The sequence below is a fragment of the Pelophylax lessonae genome, assembly GCF_965119305.1.
Source record: "Pelophylax lessonae genome assembly, chromosome: 13".
Classification (NCBI taxonomy): Eukaryota; Metazoa; Chordata; class Amphibia; order Anura; family Ranidae; genus Pelophylax; species Pelophylax lessonae.
The window spans coordinates 165787047-165813769 of NC_138780.1; the positions used below are offsets into that span (position 1 = coordinate 165787047).

The 26723-nt window shown below is 42.1% G+C and overlaps 1 protein-coding gene across 1 annotated transcript in view; it reads right to left on the reverse strand.

Moving 5' to 3' along the window:
* Positions 1 to 10755: 10755 nt before the first annotated feature.
* Positions 10756 to 26723, reverse strand: part of POLE2 (DNA polymerase epsilon 2, accessory subunit) — a gene marked incomplete at its 3' end in the record, with an annotated part of 56724 nt that continues 40756 nt past the window's right edge. The window contains exons 17-19 of the mRNA XM_082274977.1: positions 19725 to 19901; positions 14586 to 14653; positions 10756 to 10774 (exon numbers count right to left, since the gene is read on the reverse strand). Coding sequence (XP_082131103.1) covers positions 10756 to 10774; positions 14586 to 14653; positions 19725 to 19901 — 264 coding nt within the window. The remainder of the gene's footprint in view (positions 10775 to 14585; positions 14654 to 19724; positions 19902 to 26723) is intronic.

A 26723-nucleotide genomic window follows, 5' to 3' on the forward strand; every position in this document is an offset into this window, starting at 1 on the left:
TGGACAGCCTGTCCGTTCTCATCCCATCCAACCCGATCCTCCAGACGGATGGAAAATAGGGTTTCCATCTGTCCAGATTTCACAGACTGGATCGGATAGCAGCGGGTGTCAGTGGAGATGTCTCCGCTGACATCGGCTGCCCCATAGGGATGCATGGAGGATCCGATCAGGGCCGCCTGAAAAACTGACAGACGGATCGGATCGCCCGGGTGAAAGGGACCTTAGTGCCTTATGTGCATTATATCAGAACCTGTGTAATTCATATGAGTCCTGGATTAACCCTATCCCTCAGTTGCTGTGCTTTCTGACCCACTAATCCGGATCAAGCATGCAGCAAGTGAAAGCAAAACCAATTCACCAGTTCTGATCAACATAACAGCCAGACAGCTAGCATTTCCAGGAGCTCAAAGTAGAAGTTTCCTTTAAAGGCAAACACCACATTTTTCAAAAGTGCAATAAATGCTCCCAGATTAAAGTGATTGTAAATGATCAACTTGTAAAACAACCAATTTTAGTTTAAAATTAAAGGCAAAATGAAAAGCAAAACATTTTGGTATAGATATAAAAAAAAACATTATAAATACTTTTTTTTTATTTTTATAAGTCATCACATTCCCCCTGTTCTCAGCTGCATAAGAGCTGGGGGGAGGGGAAGCAACAGTAGACTGAGCTTCCAAGAAAATGGCTGTGCAGCAGGGGGGGGGGGGGGTGTCAGGTTAAAGAGGTGGTAAACCTCCAAAAAATAAAAGATTATAAACAGAAAGACAAAGGCATAATGAGCTAGTAATCAGAGATTTGTATACATCTGAATCTCCAAAAATGAAATTTTCGTCCTAAAAAGGAACCCAAACAAAAGGACATGTCTAATTGAAGCCTGCAGAGCATTGCACCCATGATCAGTGTGTTGTAGGTGGAGTGCCCGGACTCCTGCATGGTTTACATCCCAGCCTCAGGTCTGCACAGATAGACGCACCTTCTGTTATGGGGCTGGAGGAGGAAGTATACAATGGACCAGGGTGACGTTCTAGTGCTGGTGGCACCTGTGAGTCCCTCTGATGCAGGGGAAGATGGGACTTGTAGTTTCCCATTAAAACAAAGGGGTGGATTTAATAAAGATAAATAGACTACGTAGTCTGCAAAGGAATTTGCTCCAGCGTTTAGTAAATTAGGGGAAGCTCTGCTGGTTTTTATCATCCAATCATACGCAAGCAAAAATGCTTTTATTTTTCCTTGCATGTGATAGGGTGTTCTTTGCTTCACATAGTTTACTAAAATCTGGAGAAAGTGCACAGTCTATTTGCCTTTAGTAAATCAACCCTGAAGAGCCCAGTGCACTGCACCTGACATTGAGACCCAGCCCCAGGATGGTGCCAGGAAAGTATAAATCCAGTCCAAGATATCACCAGTAAAGCCTCGTACGCACGCACCGATTGTTGGCCGACCGATCGGCGGTTTTTGTTGTCCAGTGTTGTTGTGTTGGTTGAAATGTGCTCTAGACTGCACACGAATTTTGTGACTGAGGAACAATCGGCCGTTCTGGTGACGGCCAACAAAAATTTTATAGCATGCACACCAGATTCTGTTCGGCCGAAAAGTCGCAGTCGATTGTCGGAAGCATCATACTAACAAGCCGACAATCGGCCGATCGGACGTTGGCCGAAAGTTCACGGCCAACAATCGGTGCTGGTGTACGGGGCTTTAGGGATGAGCTCATATGGGTTTGGATATTAGTCTGAACCTGCCTGAGTTATCACGCCAGGAAGCGGTCACTGTGGGACAGCCAATCAATAATTCCTGAGGACATTCCCCCCTTCACAACTGTGCCTATATAAGGGGCAGGTCTACGCCCAACTGCGGGAAGAGAATGCCTTGACCCCTTATCCACTGTGATGCCATAGCTCAGGCAGTTTCAGACTTGTGTCCAAACCCATATGCACTCATCCCTGATCACCAGTGCACCATGCTCACATAAGCAGACATACTGTCACCGCTGCCTTAAGAAGAAGAACTTAGTGGCCTGGAAACATCACAGCTTTCTGCCTATGTCATAAAACTGTAGGATTGCATTTATTAACACTGAAAAAAATAACACTCGCATGTTAAAAACGTAAAAGTGCTTATATAAACCGAATCGCCCCGGGGCAACAGGATAACGATTTCCTGACTTGAAGAGTGCAATGACGTCAGAGGCACAGGCTCCGCTCGACGCGTTTCAGCACAAAGCTTAGCCAGACGTGTTTCATCATAAATGAGGTCGTCTGGGGCCCAGGAACCGTGCCCAATCATCAAGGTCCAGCAGAATTGCGGCTTCAGCCTCGTTTAGGAGGTGGAAGCTTATGCCTCGTACACACGCAACGATTATCGGCCGACCGATCGTCCGACTTTTGTCCAAGTTGTGTTTTGTTGGTTGGAATGTGCCTAGACTGCACACAAATTTTCTCGGCCAACAAAAATCTACTTCAGAAGTGATGTCATTTGCTGGTTTACTTTCCGTGTGTTTTTTTCTTCTCTGAGCATGCCCAGTCTTGCTCATCAGATTTTTGTCTGCCGAAATCTGTACTGACTGACGGAAAATCGGCCGTTGTGTTGACAGCCAACAAAATTTTTTTAGCCTGCACACCAGATTTTTTTTGGCCGAAAAGTCGGAGTCGGTTGTCGAAAGCATCATACTAACAAGCCGAAAATCGGCCGATTGGACGTTGGCCGAAAATTCCTGGCCAATAATCGATGCGTGTGTACGAGGCATTAGAGTTCCAAGCTGCGTTCCGAGACATAAACCTGGAACTTGACCGTACAGATATACACCAAACCTCGCTGTGAGGCAAGAGCTTGGTGTTCAAAGGCTTGTTTAGAGTTACAAACCCGTAACTTAACCATACAGCTGGACACCAAGCCTTATTTGGATTGGCTTTAAACTTCTCTAAAAAGCTGGAGATCAGCTTTAACCATTTGTTGGCTGTCATCCAGTTCTGGGAGGGCATCCATTGATGTCCTCCCAAGACCATGCCTCCCACGTGCCCACTGCAGTGTGCTCTTTGATTGCTGTCTCCTTCGGAGACAGTTGATCACAAGTCAGGGTAAAGGGTCAATCACAGTGGCTCTTCACCATGTGATCAACTGTGTCCAATCACAGCTGATCACAATATAAACACACTTGCCGGTTATCTGCATTCCTTTCCTCACGGGCTGTCACAGCGTGAGGAGAGACGGTAAAGGCCCGTACACACGTACCGATTATCGGCTGTAAATATTCGGCCAACGTCCGATCGGCCGATTGTCGGCTTGTTCGTATGATGCTTCCGACAACCGACTGCGACTTTTCGGCCGAACAAAATCTGGTGTGCATGCTATAAAATTTTTGTAGGCCAACAAAGAACGGCCGATTGTTCATCAGTCAGTACAGATTTCGTCAGACAAAAATCTGATGAGCAAGACTGGGCATGCTCAGAGAAGAAAAAACACACGGAAAGTCAACCAACACATGACATCACTTCTGAAGTTGGTTGTTGTTGGCCGACAAAATTCGTGTGCAGTCTTGAGCACTTTTCAACCAACACGACAGCACTGGACAAAAGACGGCCGATCGTTCGGCCGACAATCTATGCGTGTGTACGGGGCTTTACTGGCCAGTGTGAAAGGGGGCATCTACACTGATAACCAGTGCTGCCCATCAGTGATGTCCCATTAGTGCAGCCTCATCAGCACACATCAGTAAAGGAGAAAAATTAGCTATTTGCAAAATTTTATAACAGAAACTAAGAAAAACATTTTTTTTCTTTTTGCAAAGAGTAAATGCCACCAAAAGAAAGCCCTGTTTGTGTAAAAAAAAAAAAAAGAAAAAATGTTATGACCGCACATTGTCATTCAAAGTGCGAAAGCTGAAAATTGGCCTTGGCAGAAAGGGGGTGAAGTGCCCAGTAGGCAAGTGGTTAAACTCCAACTCATTTTTTTTTTTTGACAAGTTGTGGAATTTTAAGAATGTCGGCATCTTCCGGTCATTCTCCACATTCCTTGTCTTGATGGCACATGGAAACTAAATCTCCACCGTAAGCACAGCCCAGACATCAATGAAATCCTGATCAGCCTAAAAGTTAAAAAAGTTAAAAGAAAAAAAATATATACTAATTTATTACTATAGGGCTTTGTATGGTAATGCAATCAGATGTTTCAATAGAATTACATGAATGGAGAATGACTGGTCAGAGCCTGGTAATTTATAACATTGTAAGCTTTGCACAATTGGACGTTAAATCTGATCAAGCAGCAGTCAGATCAAAGTATAGACCATGCTGACTGATATAGATAAACAAAGCTAAGCCGGCCATAGATGGCAGGGACCGGCTGAATGTCGATCCATGTATGAGCACCCTGGTTGTACTTAAGATGATCTATTGACTTCTCTACAACCACCCCGTGGGGTTTTTCCCAAGCAGCCAGGAACACTGTTGGGTTCTCATGAAGAGGAAGGTTTGAATGTGTGGATGAGGGAATCAGCACATATTTTTTTTCATTCAACCAGGTAGGCCATACATTATACAAAAAATTAACCGGTTGCCGACTGCGCACAGTATATTTACTGCGGCAGTCAGCCCCGGCCAGGCAGAGTGACGTAGATCTACGTCACTCGCCTGTCACTGCTATTAGAGCCAATAGCGGGCGCGCGCCCACCTCGGCTCGTTCAGGGAGGAGTGCGGGCGTGTGACCGGCAGACCTGATGTCTGCCGGTCACACTACGATCGTCGGTACAGCGGGAGAAAGGCAGAGCGGCTTATGTAAACAAGCCGCCTGTCATTCTCCCCTATGTAAAAATGCAGATCAGACGGTTCTACTATGTAGAACCGTTGATCTCTGTTTTTACACTAGTAGCCATGTCCCACTACAGTTAGAAACACGCCCCTAGGACACACTTAACCCCTCCCTGTCCAATACAGTTAACCCCTTCCCTGCCAGTGTCATTTTTACAGTAACAGTGCATATGTATAGCACTGATTACTGTAGTAATGTCACTGGTACCCCTAAAGTGTCAAAAATGTCAGTCAAGGGTCCGATCTGTCCGCCGCAATGTCGCAGTACCGCAAAAAAAAAAAAAAAAAAATCGCAGATCGCTGCCATTACTCATTAAAAAAAAAAAAAAAAAAAAAAAAACACCAAAAATGACAAAAATCTTTCCCTTTGTTAGTAAACGCGATAACTTTTGCACAAACCAATCAAAATACACTTTTTGCGATTTTTTTTACCAAACATATGTAGCATTTAACAATTTGGCCGAAAATGTTAAAAAATTTTGATTTTTAAATTTTTTTGGGGGGAATTTCATATAAAAAAAAAGTGAAAAATATTTTTGCAAAAATTACGCTCTTTTTTTGTTTATAGCGCATGATCAAAAAATCGCACAGGTGATCAAATACCACCAAAAGAAAGCTCTGTGGGAAAAAAAGGACGTGAAATTCGTTTAGGTACAGCGTCGCAGGACCGCGCAATTGTCCGTTAAAGTCACGCAGTAAAAAAAAAAAAAAAAAATTGCAAAAAACCCCCTGGTCAGGAAGGGGGTAAAATCTTTCGGGGCTTAAGTGGTTAACGTATGGCCTGCCCTGGAACGTATTTTGAAGTGCCCATTGCTAGACTTCATTTCTAGAGTTATAATGGTTACTTGAATGAGTAAGTAAAAGGGCTCATTTAGATAGGCGCTGAGACCCATTCCTGCTGATCCACTTTCTGCTGTGTCTGTATCAGAGATGTATAGTAAATAATTAGAACTACTTCACTACTGTACTTAAGTACCGAAAGGCGGTATCTGTACTTTTCTGGATACTTCCACTTTTATTCACTACATTTTTTCAATGATTTCAATACTTCTACTCCAATATTTTTTTTTTGTGCTGCATAGTTACTCGTTACAATTATAAAAATTACCACTGCCAGAACAGTAGATGGCAGGTTTCATGAAGCTCAAAACATGTGTATTATCAGCGCATACAAAAATAAAAGCTACTATATGTATAAATAAAAGCTGCATTTGAAATAAAAAACAATATGATGTTCAAACTTTTGACTTTTCTTTAATAACTACATAACACAGTACTTGTACTTTTACTTTCAGTACTTGAGTAGCAAATTTTTTTTAAAAAAACTACTTGCAATACTTAAGTACAAAAAATGTTGAATACTTTAGTACTTCTACTCAAGTCACTTTTTGATCGAGCACTTGTACTTTTACTCAAGTATGGGTTTTGAGTACTTTATACAACTCTGGTCTGTATCTACCTCAGAGTTGTGTGCAGGCAACCCATAGGAGTGGATGCAGACGCAGCAGGTGCACGGAAACAGTCTCATGTCAAAATCTGAGTGGGTGTATGGATCTGCGACTGTGTTCGTACAGCCACTGCATCTGCATCCACTTCTATGGGTTACCTACATGCAGCTCTTGCCAGACACAGCAAAAATCAGGCCAGCACAGAGAAGTCATTTCAGCTCCCGTCTGAATGAGCCCCCTATGAGTAACACTTTCATGTTTCAAGTTACAGCCAAATTGTTTAATTGCTCATCACTACAGAAACTTTACAACTTAAAGCGGTATTAAACCTAAAACCAAAAATTATATTGTTTAGAGATATTGATGTGGACTGGTGACATGGTTCAAACAGGCACCAACATCCCTAGATAGAGAATATGTACAGGGTAGTTTTTTTCGTGGGATTTGAACGGTGCCAAAACAGAAATCGAGCCAGAGAAATTTAAATAAAATTAACACATCATTAATATTGAGTCCATGTTACAAAGTTAGTAACTTGTCATTTGCCAGGGGCCACCCAAGCGGTGTAGAGGACACAAAGGGCACATCAAGACCAAGAACTCAAGTTGGTTAGCAAAAATTTGGCTGAGGGTGCCAGATTTTGAACACCAGTTATCAAATTCAATCAAAACCGGTTTAGCAGGATTGCGTGTAATCAGTTCCCTCCTGGTTGGCAACATTGGGATACCGCGCGCTGGTGACCATTCAATAAATCCCCTCAGGAAGCCCCTAATGGTAAAAAATGTCGGGAAAGACACCACTTCCGCACAGCTTCTGAAAATCTCCTATGACCTGACAAATGACAAGTTGCTAACTTTATAAAATGGACTAAATTTTAATGATGTTATAATAAAAGTGTTAATTTTATTTTAATTTCTCTGGTTCTAGTTCGGTTTTTGGCGCCAATAAAATCCCACGAAAAACTACCCCAAAAAAATGATTATATAGGATAGAACAGCAAAAAATAAAAATAGAGGGAAATAGTACAGGTACAACACAAGAGCTTACAACCTAAAAGGGAGGTGATACAAAAAGGTAATAACTGGGGGGGGGGGGGGGATGATCTAATGGGGGAAGTAAAAGTTCAGTTTCTTTTAGTTAGGAGGTAGGATAGGCTTATCTGAAGGATCTGAAGAGATGTGGTTTGAAGGATCTCCTAAAGGTGGACAGAGTAGGAGATAGTTTGGCAGACTGGGGTAGGGCATTCCAGAGGATGGGAGAGGCTCTGGGGAATTCTTGGAGGCGAGCATGGGAAGAGGTGATGAGGGAGCTTGAGAGCAGGAAGTCTTGAGAGGAGTGGAGAGGACCATTTGGAAGATATGAGGTTGGTGATGTAGCTGTGGGCAGACATTGTAGGTGGTTGTTAGTATTTTTTATTTTATTTGTTGGGGGGGGGGGTGGAAGCCAGTGGAGGGATTGGCAGAGAAAAGTGAAGACACTGAGTGGTTGGTGAGGTGGATGAGTTTGCCAGCAGGATTCATGATATATTGAAGAGGGGATAGTTTATGTAACGGTAGGCCAATGAGGAGCGAGTCGCAATAGCCTAGGCAAGAGAGAAGTAAGATGTGAATTATTGGCTATGTGGTGCCATGTTAATAAGGGGTGTGTTTTGGAGATATTGCAGAGGTTGAGGAGGCAAGAATTTGGACAGTGATTGAACGTAGGACCAAAGGGAGAGTTTAGAGTCCAGGATTGCACCTAGCACATTGGCATGCAATGCATTTGCTGCTTCATGCCTTAGACAACCTTTTAGTTCATAAGAATTTTACAACACTGCCTACGAGAGACTTTTTTTCCATGCTTGCTTTGGGGGGGGACTTAAATTTTTGATCAATGGGATAAACTGTAACCAAAGCAATACAGTGATGTGTAAAGAGGTTTATACATGCTGGCCATTCAGACACCATCTTTTCTAGACTAGGCCACACAATGCCATTTCTACAAGCCTCGTTGTCTGACTTTTCTCTTACGCTGCCCATACACTAGTAGATTTACTAAGAGAACCTTCACACAAAAATACTCATCAGTAGATTAAATAACCTGACAATGTTGTTCCAAAGTACTTCAAAATTAAATTTGCATTCAACATACAATTTTAAAAACGATTTTACATTCACTGTAAAGCCTAGTACATGCGGGCCGAATGTCGGACATTTGGCCTGTGTGTACTGCAGCCGGTTCGGCAGAAGCCCAAAAAAGGTCTACTGATTGGCTCCTGATCAGTGCTCTTAGCCTCTGCTGACCACAATGTTCTGGTGGGGATGGGGGGGGGGGGGCTGTCCCTCTGGTCAGAACACAATAGCACAGCAGGGGAGATCGCTATACTATCATCAGAAAGTAGGCTGTAATTTTTTCGTTCAGCCTTGCTGGGTTGCACGAAAAAAAAAAAAAAAAAAAAAAAAATAGTAGTGTATACTAGGCTTTAGAAATGAGTTTTACTCAATTTATATTTATTATATTTTCCTTGACAGAGAAAAAAAGTTACAAAAACAGGGATAGAAAAAAGTAAAAGATAAAAAGGGGAGAATACAAAAGTCTTATATAAATACTAATATTTTACCTAAAACTCCACCTAAAAGAATAAGGACAATAAGAGGGGCATATCCAAATAGGGGGCTTATTTTAGAAATGCGTTTGATAAAGAAAGCTTCCATCCTGTTTCTTTGAATTTTTTTGTCTGTGCCAAGCCATACAAGTGCTAATTATCTGTTAATTAAGTTTAGAACAACTTTTCTTCCATGAGAATATGCAGGTGGAGTTTACCTTCAAGTAAACAATGGTGGTAGCTAGACTGGTCTCTGCAACCTCTCTGGTAGTCTTAAGCCTCGTACACACGTACCGATTGTTGGCCGTAAATTGTTGGCCAACGTCCGATCTGCCGATTGTAGGCTTGTTAGTATGATGCTTCTGACAACCAACTGCGAATTTTCGGCCGAAAAAAATCTGGTGTGCAGGCTATAAAACTTTTGTTGGCCAACAAAAAACGGCCGATTGTTCCTCAGTCAGTACAGATTTCGGCAGACAAAAATCAGATGAGCAAGACTGGGCATGCTCAGAGAAGAAAAAACACAGGGAAAGTCAACCATCACATGACATCACTTCTGAAGTTGGTTTTTGTTGGCCAACAAAAGTCCAGTGCAAGTCTAGAGCACATTTCAACCAACAAACTCTGGACAAAAGTTGGCCGATCAGTTGGCCAACAATCTGTGCGTGTGTACGGGGCTTAAGTTCCTCGAATGTCTTCAAGTCCCAAACAGGAACTATAGCCCGCCATTGGATACAAAGACGTCAAGGGACAGTCTACTGCCAGAATGGAGCATCATATATGTTAAAGTGCTTTTTTCATCCCCTTCCTTAAATGAGTAGTGACTCCCGCAGTGTGGACACAGCTCCACTGCAAGAAAGGGCTTATTAGTTTTTGTTTTTATGCTGAACTCAAGAAAAAGTTGGTAAATAAGGAATTGCAAACTAAAAAATCGAGCCAAACAAGATAACTGCTGCTCTGGAAAAAGAGAAGAATCCCCTAAATAAAATACCATTTCATCACAGATAAATCCCTATTCAGTGTTATAGTTTTAGAGCTCATTGACGTGGGAGGCAATAAAAACAGGTGGCTGAGCTGTGGTTTTATTGCCCATCTAAACTAGGGCATTAGCCATTTAGGGGTTTAACATGCCCGTACTGCCACAGAATGTGACCCATTAAAATGAATAGGGTGTACTGCAAACACGTGCAATTGGCGAAGTGGGTCAGCATTTTTAGGGTTCAAGCAGGCTGTAAGTGAGGCAACATATTGCCTCCTCAATGCCTGTCAAACACTCTGTAAAATGTGATCCACTGCAGACTGCTTTTGGGGCTGCAGCGTGGCCACACATATGAAGGAGGCCTTACATTCTTCCAGCACTGACTTCCTTTGCAGCTCTTTGCATTTGGTTGCATAACAACTCAGAGTCACAACAGAAGTAGATGTTGAAAGTTTGCAGGTCTGACTATCTTCAATTAGGGCCACCAGCTCAACATACATTGTATGCACCGGCCTTGGGGGCAAGTCCCCTGCCTAGTCCTCCTCTGTTCCTGGTGCTGTGGTTAACATATATGAAATGTCATAAGATACCGCTCAGACCATATTGCTTTATATGCTGACAGTTTTCATATATTTCTGCTGAACAGGTAAGATGCCTTTTAGGTATGGACCTTCTGTTGATGTCAGCAAAATCAGGTCTAATGCAGCGTACAGTGCTGAGATCAAGAGCAGCTGAACCATACAGCTCTAGGCCAGTGCTGAGGAAAAGCCCATCACATAACAGTCAGTGTATCTGGCCAAGCTAAAGATTATTGATGAAACACATATCCTTTTTTTTTTTATTACAAAAACAGAAATAAAACACAGATGAAACAGATTTATAAAAATATTTTTTTTTAGATCGGGGGTAGTCACTGTGACTGTATCCATTTTCATCTTCTCAGATGTTCTGCAGCTTACTGGAAAGAAAAAAGAATAGCAAATTATGTGTAAAATGTGTTCTAAATAAAAAAAAAAAAAGAAATAATGAAAAATTGACAGGTAGCACATGGCATAAACTATCACTAATACACTGACAATAAAAAGCAATAAAATGCCAGCTGAACACTTACAGGTAATCACAAACCTCGAAAATAAAATCAAAGTACAAAACTGCAGTATCACTAATACGTGTTGTACATTTTAAATGATATCCCAACAGGTATTAGAGGCTTGTCGCTGACTTGGCATCAATCTAGGTGGCTTTGTCTTTAGTTTTCCTTGACACCACAAAAGCTTGTTTAAAAATTGTCAGACAACGCAGTATAATGTAAAGCCAGGTTCTTCCTGTTCATCACAGAAATCAAAGAGGTATTGGATAAAAAATGTCACTCTGTCTTAAGCCAGCCATAGATTAATTAAATCTCTGCTGCATCAGCAGGGACTGGCTAAGATTTGATCCATCTATTGGCAGGAGATTGTACCCACATTGATTCATTGATTGACTTGGTACAACTAGTCTGCCGGACTTTTGGAATGCGATTACTGCCAGCGGCTATAGCTGCTAGCAGCGATCAATATATTCTGCTGGGAAGGCTCCCTGTACTCCGAGGTGGAAGGAAAGAAAGTCTATGGCTTACATTAGCCAGAAATTGACTTCAGAGGAGGCAGGGAAATCAAATCACTGCAAATTATAGCATAGATCAGTTTCAGACTTAAGACTCGTACACACTTGACGAAAATCGGACGAAATATCCTCAGATTTCTCTCTCTCATGCTCAGCGGTCATAGCCGTTTTTAGTTGACAGTGCATAATGTTAATGAAATTTCCCGTCCGATTTTTTTTTTTGGGACATTTGTTCCTAGACTTCCGGGTCGTCAGCAACTTCAGATCATGCGTGGTCTTTCGTATCTGATTTACGTACGTAAACTGCATACACATTACACGAAAATTGGTCGTCTGGGGACGGACGATAAAGACAATAAAAATTTTGGTGTTTGTCCCTCCGTTTTTTTTCGTTGAAAATGTCGGCATCGGCTGCTGAAAGTTGTGTAAACACTAGCCGAAAATCCTACGATTTTACCTCGGACGGGAATTTTCGGCAGATTTTCTACTAGTGTGTACCCCACTTTAGGATGTCTCCCTTGGTGTCTGCAGGAACTACACCACCTATTAACCGAAAGGTCAGATATCACTCCTGTCATCTCATGTCTGACCAGCCAGTATTGCAGGTGACACAGGTTCCCACACTCCATCTGTTTACTCCACAGACTAATTTAAAGTAGATCTAAACCCCAACTGAATGACATTTAGTTTGCCAAAACACAGTGTTTAATTTTTCTTTATAAAATACAGTTTTCACTTTTTTTAACCATTCTTTGATATTGCACTACTGCTGATCTTCTCCATTCCCTTTGGGCCACTTCCAGTCTACAAGCACTTCCTCTAGCACATCATTGCTCCAGGGCAGCTTTTGTAAATTACAACAGTGGGCCATGTCTAAGCAATGTGTGATGGCACAGCCATTTGTAGTCTCCACCTGGGGTGTATGTGACAAGGTGACAACACCAGGGGTGTATGTGACAAGGTGACAACACCAGGGGTGTATGCGACAGGGTGACAACAACTGGGGTGTATGTGACAGGGTGACAACAAAGAGTCACAACTGGGAGACAGATGTGCTGGCAAACCCGGTTATGGGATGACAAGAACCTTCATGGAATGACCACCAGGTATTATATAAAATCTGCTGATTTAGGGCTGATATACGATAGGATTATGGCACTTCACGTTGTTTCTTTTTTCTTTAAACACATTAGTTCTATTGGCCAGTGTGGTGCAAGGCAGTAAATTGTGTTGCATTGTGTTGAAAAAAAAAAATAGTTCATGTAGCACTTTTTTCAGAGCACACCTCCATGACGTGCTGGGGTAAACTGGCCAGGTTGGAGAGAAAGCATTTTGCCCTGTCTTGCAGTGGGACTATGCTGGAATAGCCACCAATCATAGTCCTACCGCACTGAGTGTGAACAGGCCATAACCACTTCCTGACTGTGCTATATGATGTCCTCCCAGAACTGCATTCCCCCACGTGCCCTTTGCAGCACACTCTGTGATCACTGTGTCCTTTTGACACAGCTAATCACAGATCAGAGTAAAGGGCCAATCACAACGGCCCTTTACCACATGATTAGCTGTGTCCAATCACAGCTGATCACGATGTAAACACAAGCCGCCTACTGGCATTCCTTTCCTCACTCTGAGAGGGTGAGGAGAGCAGAGCCAGTACCTGGCTTGTGTGAAAGGGACATCTACACTGATTATCAGTGTGCTGATTTTCAGTGCCGCCTATCAGTGCAGCCTCATCAGCACACATCGGTTAAGGAGAAAACTAACGGTTTGCAAAATTTTAGAACTATGAAAAACTTTTTTTTTTTTTCATTTTCAGTCATTTTTACTTTATTTAGGAGGAAAAAAGAAAATAAAAATGGCATATACTCAAAACAAATAGTTAAGCTAGCTAACTGTACTCATTAACAAGATGCTGTAAGAAGCTGAACTTATATTTCACGATTTGGTGCACTCTGTTTGGATGTAAACCCTATGTAAGGAAAATTTCTCAGATGTATACGTTTGTATAGAGTGTATTCATGTTTTCACGTTTTTACAATTAGCTTTTTGATTTCCTGTACTCTTTGACATATGTACCTCTCTTTACCTTTTAAAATAGATAAATACATTTTTGATGGGAAAAAAAAAAAATAGCATATGGCTAGTGTAGCATGACTGCGCAATTGTCTTTCAAAGTGTGACAGCGCTAAAAAATTGGCTGGGGCAGAAAGGGGGTAAAAGTGGCCAGTAGGCCTGTGGTTGAATGGTCAAAAAACAACTTTTACATCAACATATTACAGTATAAATAAGAAGTTAATGACAGGGTTTAGATCCACTCAGCAACAGTACCCTGGCAGTTATACCCGCCCTCTGGCTTTCTAAGTATTGTACCCAGAGCAAGTATGAAGATCAGAGGCTCTCAATTACCCGTATGTTTGCTTCAAGATAACAGACATAGAAGTATTGAAGTTCCAGGCTACTAGCATTTTCATGGGGCATTAAGACTGATCCAAGAATATTTATATTTTGCAATCATATCTGCTTAAATATTGCAGACTTCAGGCATAAGTAAAATAAAAAATACAAAAATAGAAACAATTAACCTTTGGCTGAAAAATCAAATAGTGTCTCTTTAAACATCTAAAAGATATAATTTTAATTTTTTTTTTTTTTTTTACTACTGAAGGATTTCAGGAACTTAAAATACAACATAAAATGAGCTTATTCCTTGATGTCTACAAATACAATAACTAAATGATTCTGAAATACCGGTGGTGCCCTTTCACACTGTCCAGTTGAAAAAAAACAGAGGAAAATGCAGGTGTGTTTTTGGTGCGTTTTCTGGTTGCTTGACTCCAATCATGTACCTGTGAAATATGGACTTTAAAAAAATTAAAAAATATGGCATTTAAAAAGCAGAACAATACCCTTTGCAGCAATGCATTGTGGATGCGGTGCAACCAAGGTTGCAATGTGACACAAAAAAAGTGCACCAAAATTGCAACCTTGGTTACACCGCACCAAAAACGCATTGCTGCAAAGGGTTTCGTTCTGCTTTTTAAATACCAAAAGCACATTGAAAACTGATCAGTGAGAAAAGCCACCAACCCTCGCTTTTTTCATGGATACACAGAATAAAAACACACATCTTGAATAGTTGGGGGAAAAAAAAAAAAGGTTACCTATCTTCTGCTGTTTTGCTGGATGGATAGTAGACTTTAAAGGCAAACCCACTTCTTGGAAATGAACCCTAAAGTGATAAAAATAATAACATTGTGAAACAATACTCTGCATTACAGGTATTATAGCTTGAGGATGGGTGTACATGAGCGATCATGCTACAAAAATCACCAGTGATCACTACATATACAGTATAGCTGCATGTAGTATTGACTGATCACACAAATTTGATACGTAATGCAATCATTAGTGATTATTCACTCCTACATGCCGCACTCCGTTCACTACATGCATAAACAATTGCGAATCGCAAGCAAGACTTAAGCTAGCCATAGATGGTGCAATTTCCTTTCCTGCAACCAAAGGTTGCATGAAAGAAAGAAAGAAAATGGTTTGATTGCCCCATCAACAGTATCAGTGTTGATGGGGGAATCCCTCCCATTGAGCTATTCTGCTATTACTGCTAATGGAAATAATCACATGCTGGAAATCCAACATCCTGGTTTTAGCCAAGTTGATTCATGGATCTACTTGGGTACATTCAAGCTTTATTAATAAAATATTTCAGTAAACAGAGAGCACTAGATCCCTTTGATTTTCTTTGCATATCGTGGGAGGTGTCCCGGAGATGGTATACAGAACAGTTGTGACATCTTGCTGAGAAGATTTTGCATTGCTTGCATACTGATTTCTTTGGAAGCTGTGTACCCTGAGAGCTGATGAGATAAGCTTTTTGACCAAGCCAGGCGCCTCTCCTCACCCCGACAACAATGATGAGCCTGGGAAAAGAGGGGGGGGGAGGTCAGGTGAGCAGAGATAAGGGGAGCACTGAATGCAGCCAACACAAGCTACACCGGATAAACCTCTCCCTGGGATGCCGCCTCTCACACAGCTCCATGGGGTCGAAGGAGGAGGGACTTGACGGGAGATTCGAGTGCGCCGCGGCCAATTGTTTGCACTCTATGCCCACGTCTGGTGCCAACAGTAAATGGGCTGAGAAAGGCCAGGCGCCAGGACGCAACTGCAACTGCGGCCTGGCGCCTGGGATTTGTCGAGCCCTGAGATAGAGAAGAGAGAGAGTGCAGCCTTTTATTGTATTTATCAAAAAATAACAGTTATCCACGTAGAAAAGGGGTATATGGTTCACAGTGCTAGCAGCCTCCAAAGAGTAGTAACACCACAGTGGTAGCATATAAAACGCAGGATCTTTGTAGTTTTTCACATTTACATGTATGTATTCCAAAATGGCATTTTTAGGTTTCAGATTTGTGCTGTCACTGTCCCATTGGGGAAATTTCCCATCCCTTCCTGTTGACACAACAGAAAGTGAGGAAATCTCTATGTAGTGAGCGGAATTCCCTGCGTAGATAGTCACAATACCAGGCTTCCCCACTGGAGATTTACTCTCACTTCCTGTATGGTGAAGGATTTTCCTTCACTTCCTGTCTCAGTGACAATGGTTACAGGGATAAAGATGATGAATCCATCCACTAGGGATACAGAATTACAGTTTTCACAAAGCTTCTAATCCTTCCCTACACTAGAAAGAAAGTTTAGGTTATGCATACACTATCAGATACTAAACAAAATGACTACTGTAAGCTCTTCCAGTGAATTATTAATTCAATCAAGCAGTTCTATTCTATTCTTGACTTCCTCCTCTACAGTCATATTGAAATGAGGACTCCATTGTGTGAAGATAAAGACACTGTTCGCATAACACAAACCTCTTAAATGTATAACGGCCTTGAGGGGAAAACCACCACAGGCCTATTGTTTTGTCCAATCGGATGTTAATTTGATTTAACCTGCTTAGTTGTACAGAAGATTCTGCCCATTATTGTTCCTTTGTAGATAAAAATAATTCATAGGGATCCTCCCTTGTTTTTGCCCCAAGCAGAATGTGTAACCATACAGGGGACTTCACCCTCAACCTCCTTTCTGAAGAGCTGGTTTTTGCGACACACAGTGAAAACAAGATGGCAAAAAGCAGAGTGAAGATTTAATTTCTATTCATAATGTAAAAGAACAATGTGCATAGCTTTTAGTAAGTGTCAAGCAGTTTTGTTGAAGCAAACTTCAGTTCCAGTATGGGAATGTTAAAGGTAGATCTTAAAGTGATTGTGAGGGATATTTAAAAAAAAAAAAAAAAAAAACAACCAGGTCCTACTTACCTGCTCTGTGCAATGGTTTTGCACAGAGCAGCCCCGAACCTCCTCTTCTGGGGTTCCCTGCCAGCGCTCATGGGTCTTCCCTGCCTTCAACTCCCCCCAACAAGCAGCAGGGGTGTACTCCTTCAGGCTTGATCCCGAACTGTGTGTCTCATATCAGGATTATGAAGTGTTGGGGTAACAAACGCTTTTAAATTAACCTTGAGTGCCGGTTCACACTACGTCGCTCCGACTTAGGGGACGACCTGTGAAGTCGCGTGCAGCGCGACTTCGGCGCGACTTGCACGGACTTCATAAAATGAATGCCTATGCAAGTCGCCTCTAGGTCATCCCGAAATAGTACAGGACCCTTTTTCTAAGTCGGAGCGACTTGTGTCGCTCCTATTAGAACGGCTCCTGTACTACACAATGGGAGCGTGACGGACCGCGACTTGTCAGGCTGACAAGTCGCGGTCCAAGTCAGATCAATGTGAATGCGGTCTTAGGCTACGTTCACATGTGGGCATAGCGGATCACAGACAGAATCACCGCGATCCTGCCCACGATCCAGAAATCGCAGGACGCCTGTGCGTTGCCCATGATTTGCAATGGCACCCCAAACGCTGTGCGATGTTGCCGCGATTTATGCCTGCCAAATCGCAGTAAAATTGCGGGACGCATGACGTCCCAAAGAAGCTCTTGTACCTTTTTTGGGCGTCATGCGTCTCACGATTTGGTTTGCGCGGTGATACCGCGATTCGGCAGGCGGAAATCGCGGCAACATCGCACAGCGTTTGGGGTGCCATTGCAAATCAGGGGCAATGCACAGGCGTTCCGCAATTTGCAATGATTTCCGGATCGCGGGCAGAATCGCGGCGGTTCTGCCCGCGATCCACTACACCCACTTGTGAACGTAGCCTTAGCCTTCACAACCACTTTAATACAGACTAGCAGTCTTTTCAACAACTACTACTGAAGACTGAGCAGCTCGTGTGAAGGTTTTTTTTTTTTCAAATAATTTTATTGAAAGTTTTGTCATTTTACATACAACACCAACACACATAACAAAAATGTACAGGCTTGAAGATATATACCCATGCAACAGAACAGGTGTCCTCACGTAATAGAATATTAGATAAGCGAGATAGTAAGATATTTCATAGAGACCGTGCAATAGGTTAGCGTTACATTGTAAATTTTGTAAGCGGACATCAAAGTCTCATTGAATAACATTCTTAATACTAGAATCTAGTCCTTCCGTGAGAGAGAGTGTAAAAAGAAATTCAGTAGAAAGAAACAAAACATGAAACAAACAGTAACCTTAAGGCCCCTTTCACACTTGTGTGACTTGTCCTGTGACTTGGGACTGCAATGTCGTACTCCATGATTTCCAATGAGTACCGTTCAGATCTGTACACCTTCAAGTCGCAACGACTTCAAAGTAGTCCCTGCACTACTTTAGGCCAATTTTAATGCGTCTTGTGGTCCAAAGCAATAGGCGTTGCTTCAAGTCCTGTTAAAATCTCTGTAAAATCATGGTGGCAAAAATCGGGGCAACAAAAATGCGATAAAAATCACGCCACTTTTAGGTCGCACAAGTGTGAAAGGGGCCTAAACCATCCTACTGCTGACCACACACCATGAGAACATTATTACTTGTAACTATCAGACCCATCAGAGCCGGTTTCACACTACTCCGACTTGGAACACGACTTGTGTGCCCTCAGGTCCCCCAAGTCTCTTGTCATCACAAATTCAATGTAAATGAATGAGAGCCATCTTAATATGCACTACTGAAGTCGCTCCGACTTCAGAAAAGGTTCCTGTACTACTTCAAGGCGACCTCTATCCGACTTGTGCACATCAACTTCAATGGGAATCGCCTCTAAGTCGGATCCTTATCTATTTTCAAGCGACTGTGAAAAGACTTTCCAGGAAGAAGAAAAAGATTAGCCAGGCATTCCCCACAGACAAAGTCGACTATCATTCTGGTTGCGGTAGTGTGAACCATCTCTTAGTGCTTGCACCCTAGTCTGCCAGAGTTAGGCCTTTCAATTACAACACGAGCCCGGTAATTAACAATGTAAAAGCTGAAGGGGAAACCAGGGCTTATGGGGCCAAGCCAGGAACCTGCAGCCAAGGGTCCCATAGTTTATTAAACTTGAAAGGCGTACCATGGTGCTTCAGATTGGAGCACCATGGTACGCCTTTCAAGTTTAATGAACTATGGGACCCTTGGCTGCAGGTTCCAGGCTTGGCCCCATAAACCCTGGTTTCTTCTTCAGCTTTTACATTGTTAATTACCGGGCTCATGTTGTAAGTGAAAGGCCTAACTCTGGCAGCCTCTCTTTGAGCAGCGTAGTGTTAACTTGGGTGCGCCAATTGTTAAATTGTATGAAGTTTACCATCAGCACTCGTATTAAGATCTGTTTTAAACTTTCCCAAAATGGAACTGGAGCGTTCTTTAAACATTTCAACAAAGTTGCTTACTTGAAGTTAGCTGACAGCGAAGCAATTTCTTAGTAAAAGCTTACTGTACTGACTGTTCTTATACAGGATAAAGCCCATATGTACAAGGCCTAAAAAAAATCACCAACATCTGAAGTAACCATACAATAAAGCAGGTTGTACCACTTAACCCCACCCCAAGCTTTTAAACACTTAGGCCTGCCATAGACGGTTCAAATCTTGACCGGTTCCTGCTGAACCGTGTGTGGGCAGGCTGAATGTACCAAGTTAATCAAAAAAATTTGCACTGTCTAGGCAAACCGTGGCACCCCAGATGTTTTGGAACTACATTTCCCATGATGCTCAACTACACTGCAGAGTGCATCATGGGAAAGGTAGTTCCGAAACATCTGGGGTGCCAAGGTTTGCCATACGGGTCTATAGCCTGCCTAATCCTAACCCAGCTGTGCTGTACAGCTTTCTTGTTCTAGCTACAGTATGTGGCAAGCAAAGGTAAAGTCTTACAAATATTCAATCTCTTACCGGATTAATGGTGAGGCATTCTGTATTTGTGATGTTGAAGGGATCATATTTATCAGCGATAACAACTAAATCAGGGAGGGGGTACAATCGCAGTGCATAGTCGTATGCCCAGTACACGGGGCTGACAAACAGTGGCAGCGGCGTCAAGTGTCCCTGAGCGAGGATGGTTTTCACAAACTAGATTAAAAAAAAAAAACAAACATAAGTGAACTTGATTTATACCATTTGTAAAAATACACAGGCTTGGAGGACAATTCCTCAGCACACAATGGAGAATTTGGTTAACTACCTACCTTTACCTACAGAAGGGGCAATTTTGGCATTTTGGATTTACAGAGAACAAAAGCTACTGAGGGCAGGAAAACAAAAAACATGAAAGGGGCGATACATAAATAGATATACCCTAAAGTTACCAACATTAAAAACCACTTGACCCCTGGAAGATTTACCCCCCTTCATGACCAGACAATTTTTTGGCAATACGGCACTGCATTACTTTGACAATTGCGCGATCGTGCGATGTTGTATCCAAATAAAATTTAGGTCCTTTTTTTCCCCCACAAACAGTTTTTTTTGTTGGTATTTTACTACCTCTGCAGTTTTTATATTTTGCGCTATAAACAGAAAAATACAATTTTAAAAAAAATAAATAAAAAAAAAACAAATTAAAAAATGTTTTTCCCTCTGCTATAAAACATATCCAATAAAAAAAAAAAAAAAAATCTAATTTCTTCATTCATATATACAAATATGTATTCTGCTACATATTTTTGGTAAAAAAAATCCCAATAAGCAAATATTGAGAGAAGGTTACCCTAAGTAAATAGATACCAAACATGTCATGCTTCAAAACTGCGCACGCTCGTGGAATGGCGACAAACTACAGTACTTAAAGAGGAAGTAAACCCTCCTCTGACACTTTTACCTATAGGTACGCCTATGATAAGGCTTACCTATAGGTACTGTAAATATCTCCTAAACATGCACCGTTTAGGAGATATTTACCTTACATGCAGCCAGTGACCTCACTGGCGCCTGCGCTCTGAAGAACGGCCGCTGGTGCCGTTTCTGCAGAGCCCCGTGCCTTGACTGTCGGCGCCCGCGTGCGTGCGCGGGAGTGACGTCACCGTGGCTCCGGCCAATCAGATGGCCGGATGCCGCGATCCCGGAAGACGGGCAACTGGACATGTCGCCCGTCATACAGCTGAGCGGACGGCACGGCGGGGGCTCGTTCTAAGGTAAGTATTTCATAATGAGCTAGTATGCGATGCAAAATAGCTCATTATGCGTTTCTCTTTCAGGTCGAAAAAAAAAAAAATTTCGTATGGGTTTACAACCTCTTTAAAAATCTCCATAGGCGACGCTATAAAAATGTTTACAGGTTACAAGTTTAGAGTTACAGAGGAGATCTAGGGCTAGAATTATTGCTCTCGCTCTAACGATCGCGGTGATACCTCACATGTGTGGTTTGAACACCGTTTACATAAGTGGGCGCGACTTGTGTATGCATTCGCTTCTGTGCGCGAGCCCGGAGGGACAGGGCGTTTTTAATTTTTTTTTTCCTATTTATTTTTACCTTTAAATTTTTATTTTTTTTACACTGTCCCTTTAAAAAAATGTTTTTGATCACTTCTATTCCTATTACAAGGAATGTAAACATCCCTTGTACTAGAAATAAGCATGACAGGTCCTTTTTAATGTGAGATCTGGGGGCAAAAAGACCTCACACCTCACATCTACACTTAAAAAGCAAAAAAAAAAAAAAAAAAAAAAAAAAAAAAAAGAAAAAGGAATTTTTTCTGCAAGAAAAATAAAAATGAGCACTTTAAGGCCGTTGGGCGGAAGCGATGTATGACGACCTCACTCGACTTCCTGCCCAGGACTGGAACAGACCAGATCATTTTCCCCGCTACCGACGGCTCCGGTAAGTGGGGAAAACGAGCAGGAAGCGATGGGAGGGGGCTGGGATCACTTTTATGTGAATGCATACTGCTGGCCGTGTCGAAAAATACTGGGGTTATGGCAGCTATCTGCTACCATAACCCCGGTATTTACCGTCAAAGTACCAACGTAAATGCACCTAGGCTGGCTGCTGACTAAATTGCTAAACCATCAACTTACTGTATACTTGGTTAGGTTTCACACCCATATAATATGTTACATCAAACTGTACCAAATGTTACTCCTAAAACTCACATGTATTTATTATACTCCTAGTAAATCTGAGACATATGTAGTCATGGCCAAAAATATTGGTACCCCCTGCATTTCTGTCAGATAATGCACCACTTTACCCAGAAAATAGTTGTAATTTTAAATGTTTAGGCATTCTCATGTTTATTTATTTTGTTTATATTGGTATGAGACAAAAAAAAGTGAAGAAACAAAAAGCCAAATCTGACACATTCCACGCAAAACTCCAAGAATGGACTGGACAAAATGATTGGCCCCTTCTCAAAATTGTAAGAAATAATTGTATTCCAAGTGTGGGATGCTCCTGTAATTTGTAATTAAGCTCACCTGTATCAATTACCAGGGGCGGACAATACGAAAATCACACCGACAACTAGTTAAAATGGTGACAAATTGACTGAACCTTTCTGTTGTGTCTCTGTGTGCCACACGGAACATGGAAAAGAGAAAGAGCAGCAAAGAATTGTCTGAGGATCGGAGAATGAAAATAGTGGAAAAGCATGGACAATCTCAGGGTTACAAGTCCATCTCCAGAGAGCTTAAGGCCCTTTTCACACTTGCGGACCGTTCAGATCCGCCTGCCAGTTTTTCAGGCGGATCTGAACGGATGCCCCATGCATCTCTATGGGGCATCAGATGTCAGTGGAGACATGTCCACTGACATCCGATCCGGTCCGTCAAATCTGGACGGATGGAAACCTTATTTTTCATCCATCCAGCGGATCGGATGAGAACGGACAGGCAGTCCGTTCTCATCTGATTCCCCCATAGAGAACAGTGGGGACCTGACAGCTCTGTCCACACACAGCACAGAGACAGAGTTGCCATCCGCCTGCTCAGTGGGGGATCAGCGGATCGCTGAGAAAAACGGAGTCCGTCGTCGGACTCCAAGTGTGAAAGGGGCCTAATGTTCCTGTGTCCACTGTGTGCAACATTATCAAGATGTTTACAACCCATGGTGCTGTAACTAATCTCCTTGGAAGTGGACAAAAGAGAAAAATCAAAGACTGCAACGAAGGATTATTCGAAATGGTGGATATAGCATCTCCATCAACTTCCAGACAAATTAAAGCTGACCTTCAGGCACAGGGTACAGCTGTGTCAGCTCGCACTATACCTCGCCATCTGAATGAAAAGGGACACTATGGTAGGAGACCCAGGAGGACCTCCCTAACAGAGAAATGCCTCTTGTACATGATACACTTGTTTGAGCATCTACTTTTTCAGAATTTTTATTTTTTTATGGATTTGCGTGTATTTACAATCGCGCAATTTCACGCAAATGTGCGAAAATGTATTCTCGCGTTCTTGTTCTGCACAACATGTAAATTGCCATTTGCGCGCATGAAGCATAAATATTACTGACTGAAAAAGCGGATTTTTCTATTTACTGAAGAACGCACTGCGCTTGTTTATGGACCTGTGTGTGTAGGCACATTACAATTAATAGGCTGTATTTTAGTTCAGTATAAAAAAAAAGAAAAAAAAGCTGTACTGAGCTTTTTTAAGCTGCAGTGTGCAAGAGATCAAACATAAAAAAGCCAGATTGGAGTTTGCCAAAACTTACCTGAAGAAGCCAAAATCCTTTTGGGAGAATGTGCTGTGGACAGTCTAAACAAAATTACAGCTTTTTGGTAAAGCCCACCACTTTGTTTTCAGAAAAAAGAAATGAGGCCTTTAAAGAAAAGAATACAGTCCCTACAGTAAAAGATGGGGAAGGTTTACTGATGTTTTGGGGTTGCTTTGCTGCTTCAGGCACAGGATGTCTTGACCGTGTGCATGGCAATATTAAATCTGAAGACTACCAAAGAATTCTGGGGTGCAATGTAGGGCCGTGTCAGAAAGTTGGTTCTCTGTCAGAAGTCATGGGTCTTACAGCAGGACAACGACCCAAAGTACATGTCAAAAAGCACCCAGAAATGGTTTAAGGCAAAGCGCTGGAGAGCACTGAACTGGCCAGCAATGAGTCCAGACCTAAATCCCATAGAACACCTGTGGAGAGATCTCAAAACAGTTGGGAAAAGAAATCCTTCCAATCAGAGAGACCTGGAGCAGTTGGCGAAAGAAGAGTGGTCCAAAATTCCAGTAGAGAGGTGTAAGAAACTCATTGAAGGTTACAGAAAGGCATTGATTTCAGTTATTTTTTCCATGGTTTGCTACCAAATATTAAATTGAGGGTGCCAATTTTGTCCAGTCCATTTTTGGAGTTGAGTGGAATGTGTCATACCAATACAAACAAAAGAAATAAACATGAGAATGTATAAACATTTGTAATTGCAGCAATTTTATGGGCAAAATGGTGCATAATCTTACAGAAATGCAGGGTGGCAATAGTCTTGGCCATGACTGTAGTATACTTCAATAAAAAGTTATTTATGAAAAAAAAATGTACAGGCTGTCAGCTACCTATTCTTCATTAGACATAATTAAGCAGATTTAAGAGTAAATGGACGTGGAACCAACAGTTTTAGTACTATAAAAGCTGAAACAATGACCTAGTCTGTTGAAGTGCACATCATTGCAAGTCATATTACCTACAGCATGCAAGAATCAGTCTCCCCTGTGTGGTCTGAAAAACTTAAAATCATAAAAATCTGAATCCATAAGCCTTGAACACATAAGCAGGAAACATTCATCATGCTATCATCTGTATAAGCTGACACAAGTAAACCAGTGCAGCCAGCTACAGCTGTATCAACTGAGCACTGAACAGCTCAGCCAGTAAAGGTAAAACTTGCATGACCGCTGAACAAGCAACAGAAGTGCCCCAATGAATCCTGCTGGATATTGTCACCCGAGAACATCAGATTCCTCACCCCCCCCCCCCCCCATCCCTCCACTGTAAAGGGCCCTAAGATTTGTTAATGCTTGCTCAGATTGTGGATTGTGACAATGGGAAGAAATCAGCTGGGATGGAAGTGTGCTCTGTGTGCAGTAAAAGACTGGTTTCATTTTCAAACAGAAAACAGCGAATGATTAACAATTGGCAATACGTTTTCCCTTGAGCACTTCAAACGCTCATAATTCTGCAGCTAAAGGAGACCCTGTCACCTTCTAACAGAAAAACCACAGCCTGAGCAATCTACAGCATCCACAGCTTGGTGCCCCATGTGCTATGTGGTTCCTCCTGCTGACCCATACATCCATACAGAACAAAGTAGTGATGCATTGTCCAAAGGAATCCATCCATTCCACTCTGCTTTTTTGTTCTTTATTTTAATCTCTGTTGGGGATAGCAGGGTTGCTTTAAACCTTGCAAAGCCTAATAAACAACAAAATAAGGAATATAAAAAAAGGAATACTTAGGCTACCACTTAAACCTCTCCTAAAAATGATAGTTATCACTGACCCAAAACAAGTAAACTACTACTTGAAACTAGCAGGTGTAGCTCTATAGGATATGAACTAGGGATCGACAAATTATCGGCAAATCCGATATATCGAGGGTCGATCTGCACTTTCCCCAATATATCGGAATCGGCCCCTGAGGTTACCGATATTGCCGATATTTCAGGAAAGTGCTGTCCCGGAGTGATGCCTGCAGCTAGAGGCATCATCCCGGTACCGGCGTCCACAGCCGACGGTCGGCTGACTTGTAATGACAACCGATGCGGCTGTGAAGTTGCTCGGCTGTCATTGCAAGGAGCGGGAGGGGATGTTCCCCCCCCCCCCCCCCCCGCCGCCTTCTGCGGCTCGCTCGGGTCTTCCTATCCTACCTGCACGGCCGACGAAGAAAAGACCCGATCAAAGCCGCATTCAGCTCTGTTTAGGTCTCCGTGTAAAAACCCGTTAGTGATGTCATGACATCACTTCGGGGTACTCGGCACCAAATTAAAAAAAATGACAGCATTCAAACAGACAAACTTGGCATTTTGAATGCTTTTAAGTGGCAGAGGAGGAGTTTGGGGGTCTTTTAGACCTCCAGATCCCTCCACAACATTACCTGTAAAAAAAAGAAAAAAAAAATTTAAATGTCCGAAAATATTGGCAGATATCGGTCGATACCGATATGCGATGACCAAAATATCGGTATCGGCAATAAAAAACTATATCGGTCGATCACTAATATGAACTACATTTTTATTTAGAAGGATATTGACAGCTGAGTTGCTTGGGCGCACACTCGCTAACATACTACTAGAAAAGACAGCAACTAGTGGATCAAGACAGACTGCTATAAAGTACAAAGGCGGTGCTGGGCTCTCTTTTTAGGAAGACCAACAGGTTTTTCAAACTGAAAATTTAGATGCACAATGTAATAAATGCTAATTTTTAAAATATATTTAAAGAATCACAAAAAAATTATTTAATTAATAAGTTAGTAACAAAAAAAAAAAAAAAGTTATAATATTAATTGCCCAAAATGTATTTGCTTTTAAGGCTTTGTTCACAAAGGGCAAACCACAACGTACACCTGTGTGAGGGCAGCGTTTACCTGTATAGGATCTCACAGGTTTTCTGTGCATCCCCTTGTAGAGTGTTCCATTGATATCAATCAGGATGCAGTGGCCACACAGACACAGCTGTTGCTCTCAATCGGAGGCTGTACACCTGTATAGATGTCAAATAGGGAGCAGTGGCTGTGACCATGCAACCGCGGAGTCCCAATTGACATGAATGGAACTGCATGCATGGGTATACCCTGAACACCTGTGCATCCGCATGCAGGTAAACACAACATATATTGTAATACGCTCCATGTGAACGAGGCCTAAATCTTACAAAGTGCTGTGTATGGCCACATAAACACCTTCCCATGCATATTAAATGTATATCATGTATAAAGACATTCATGAGACTTAATAA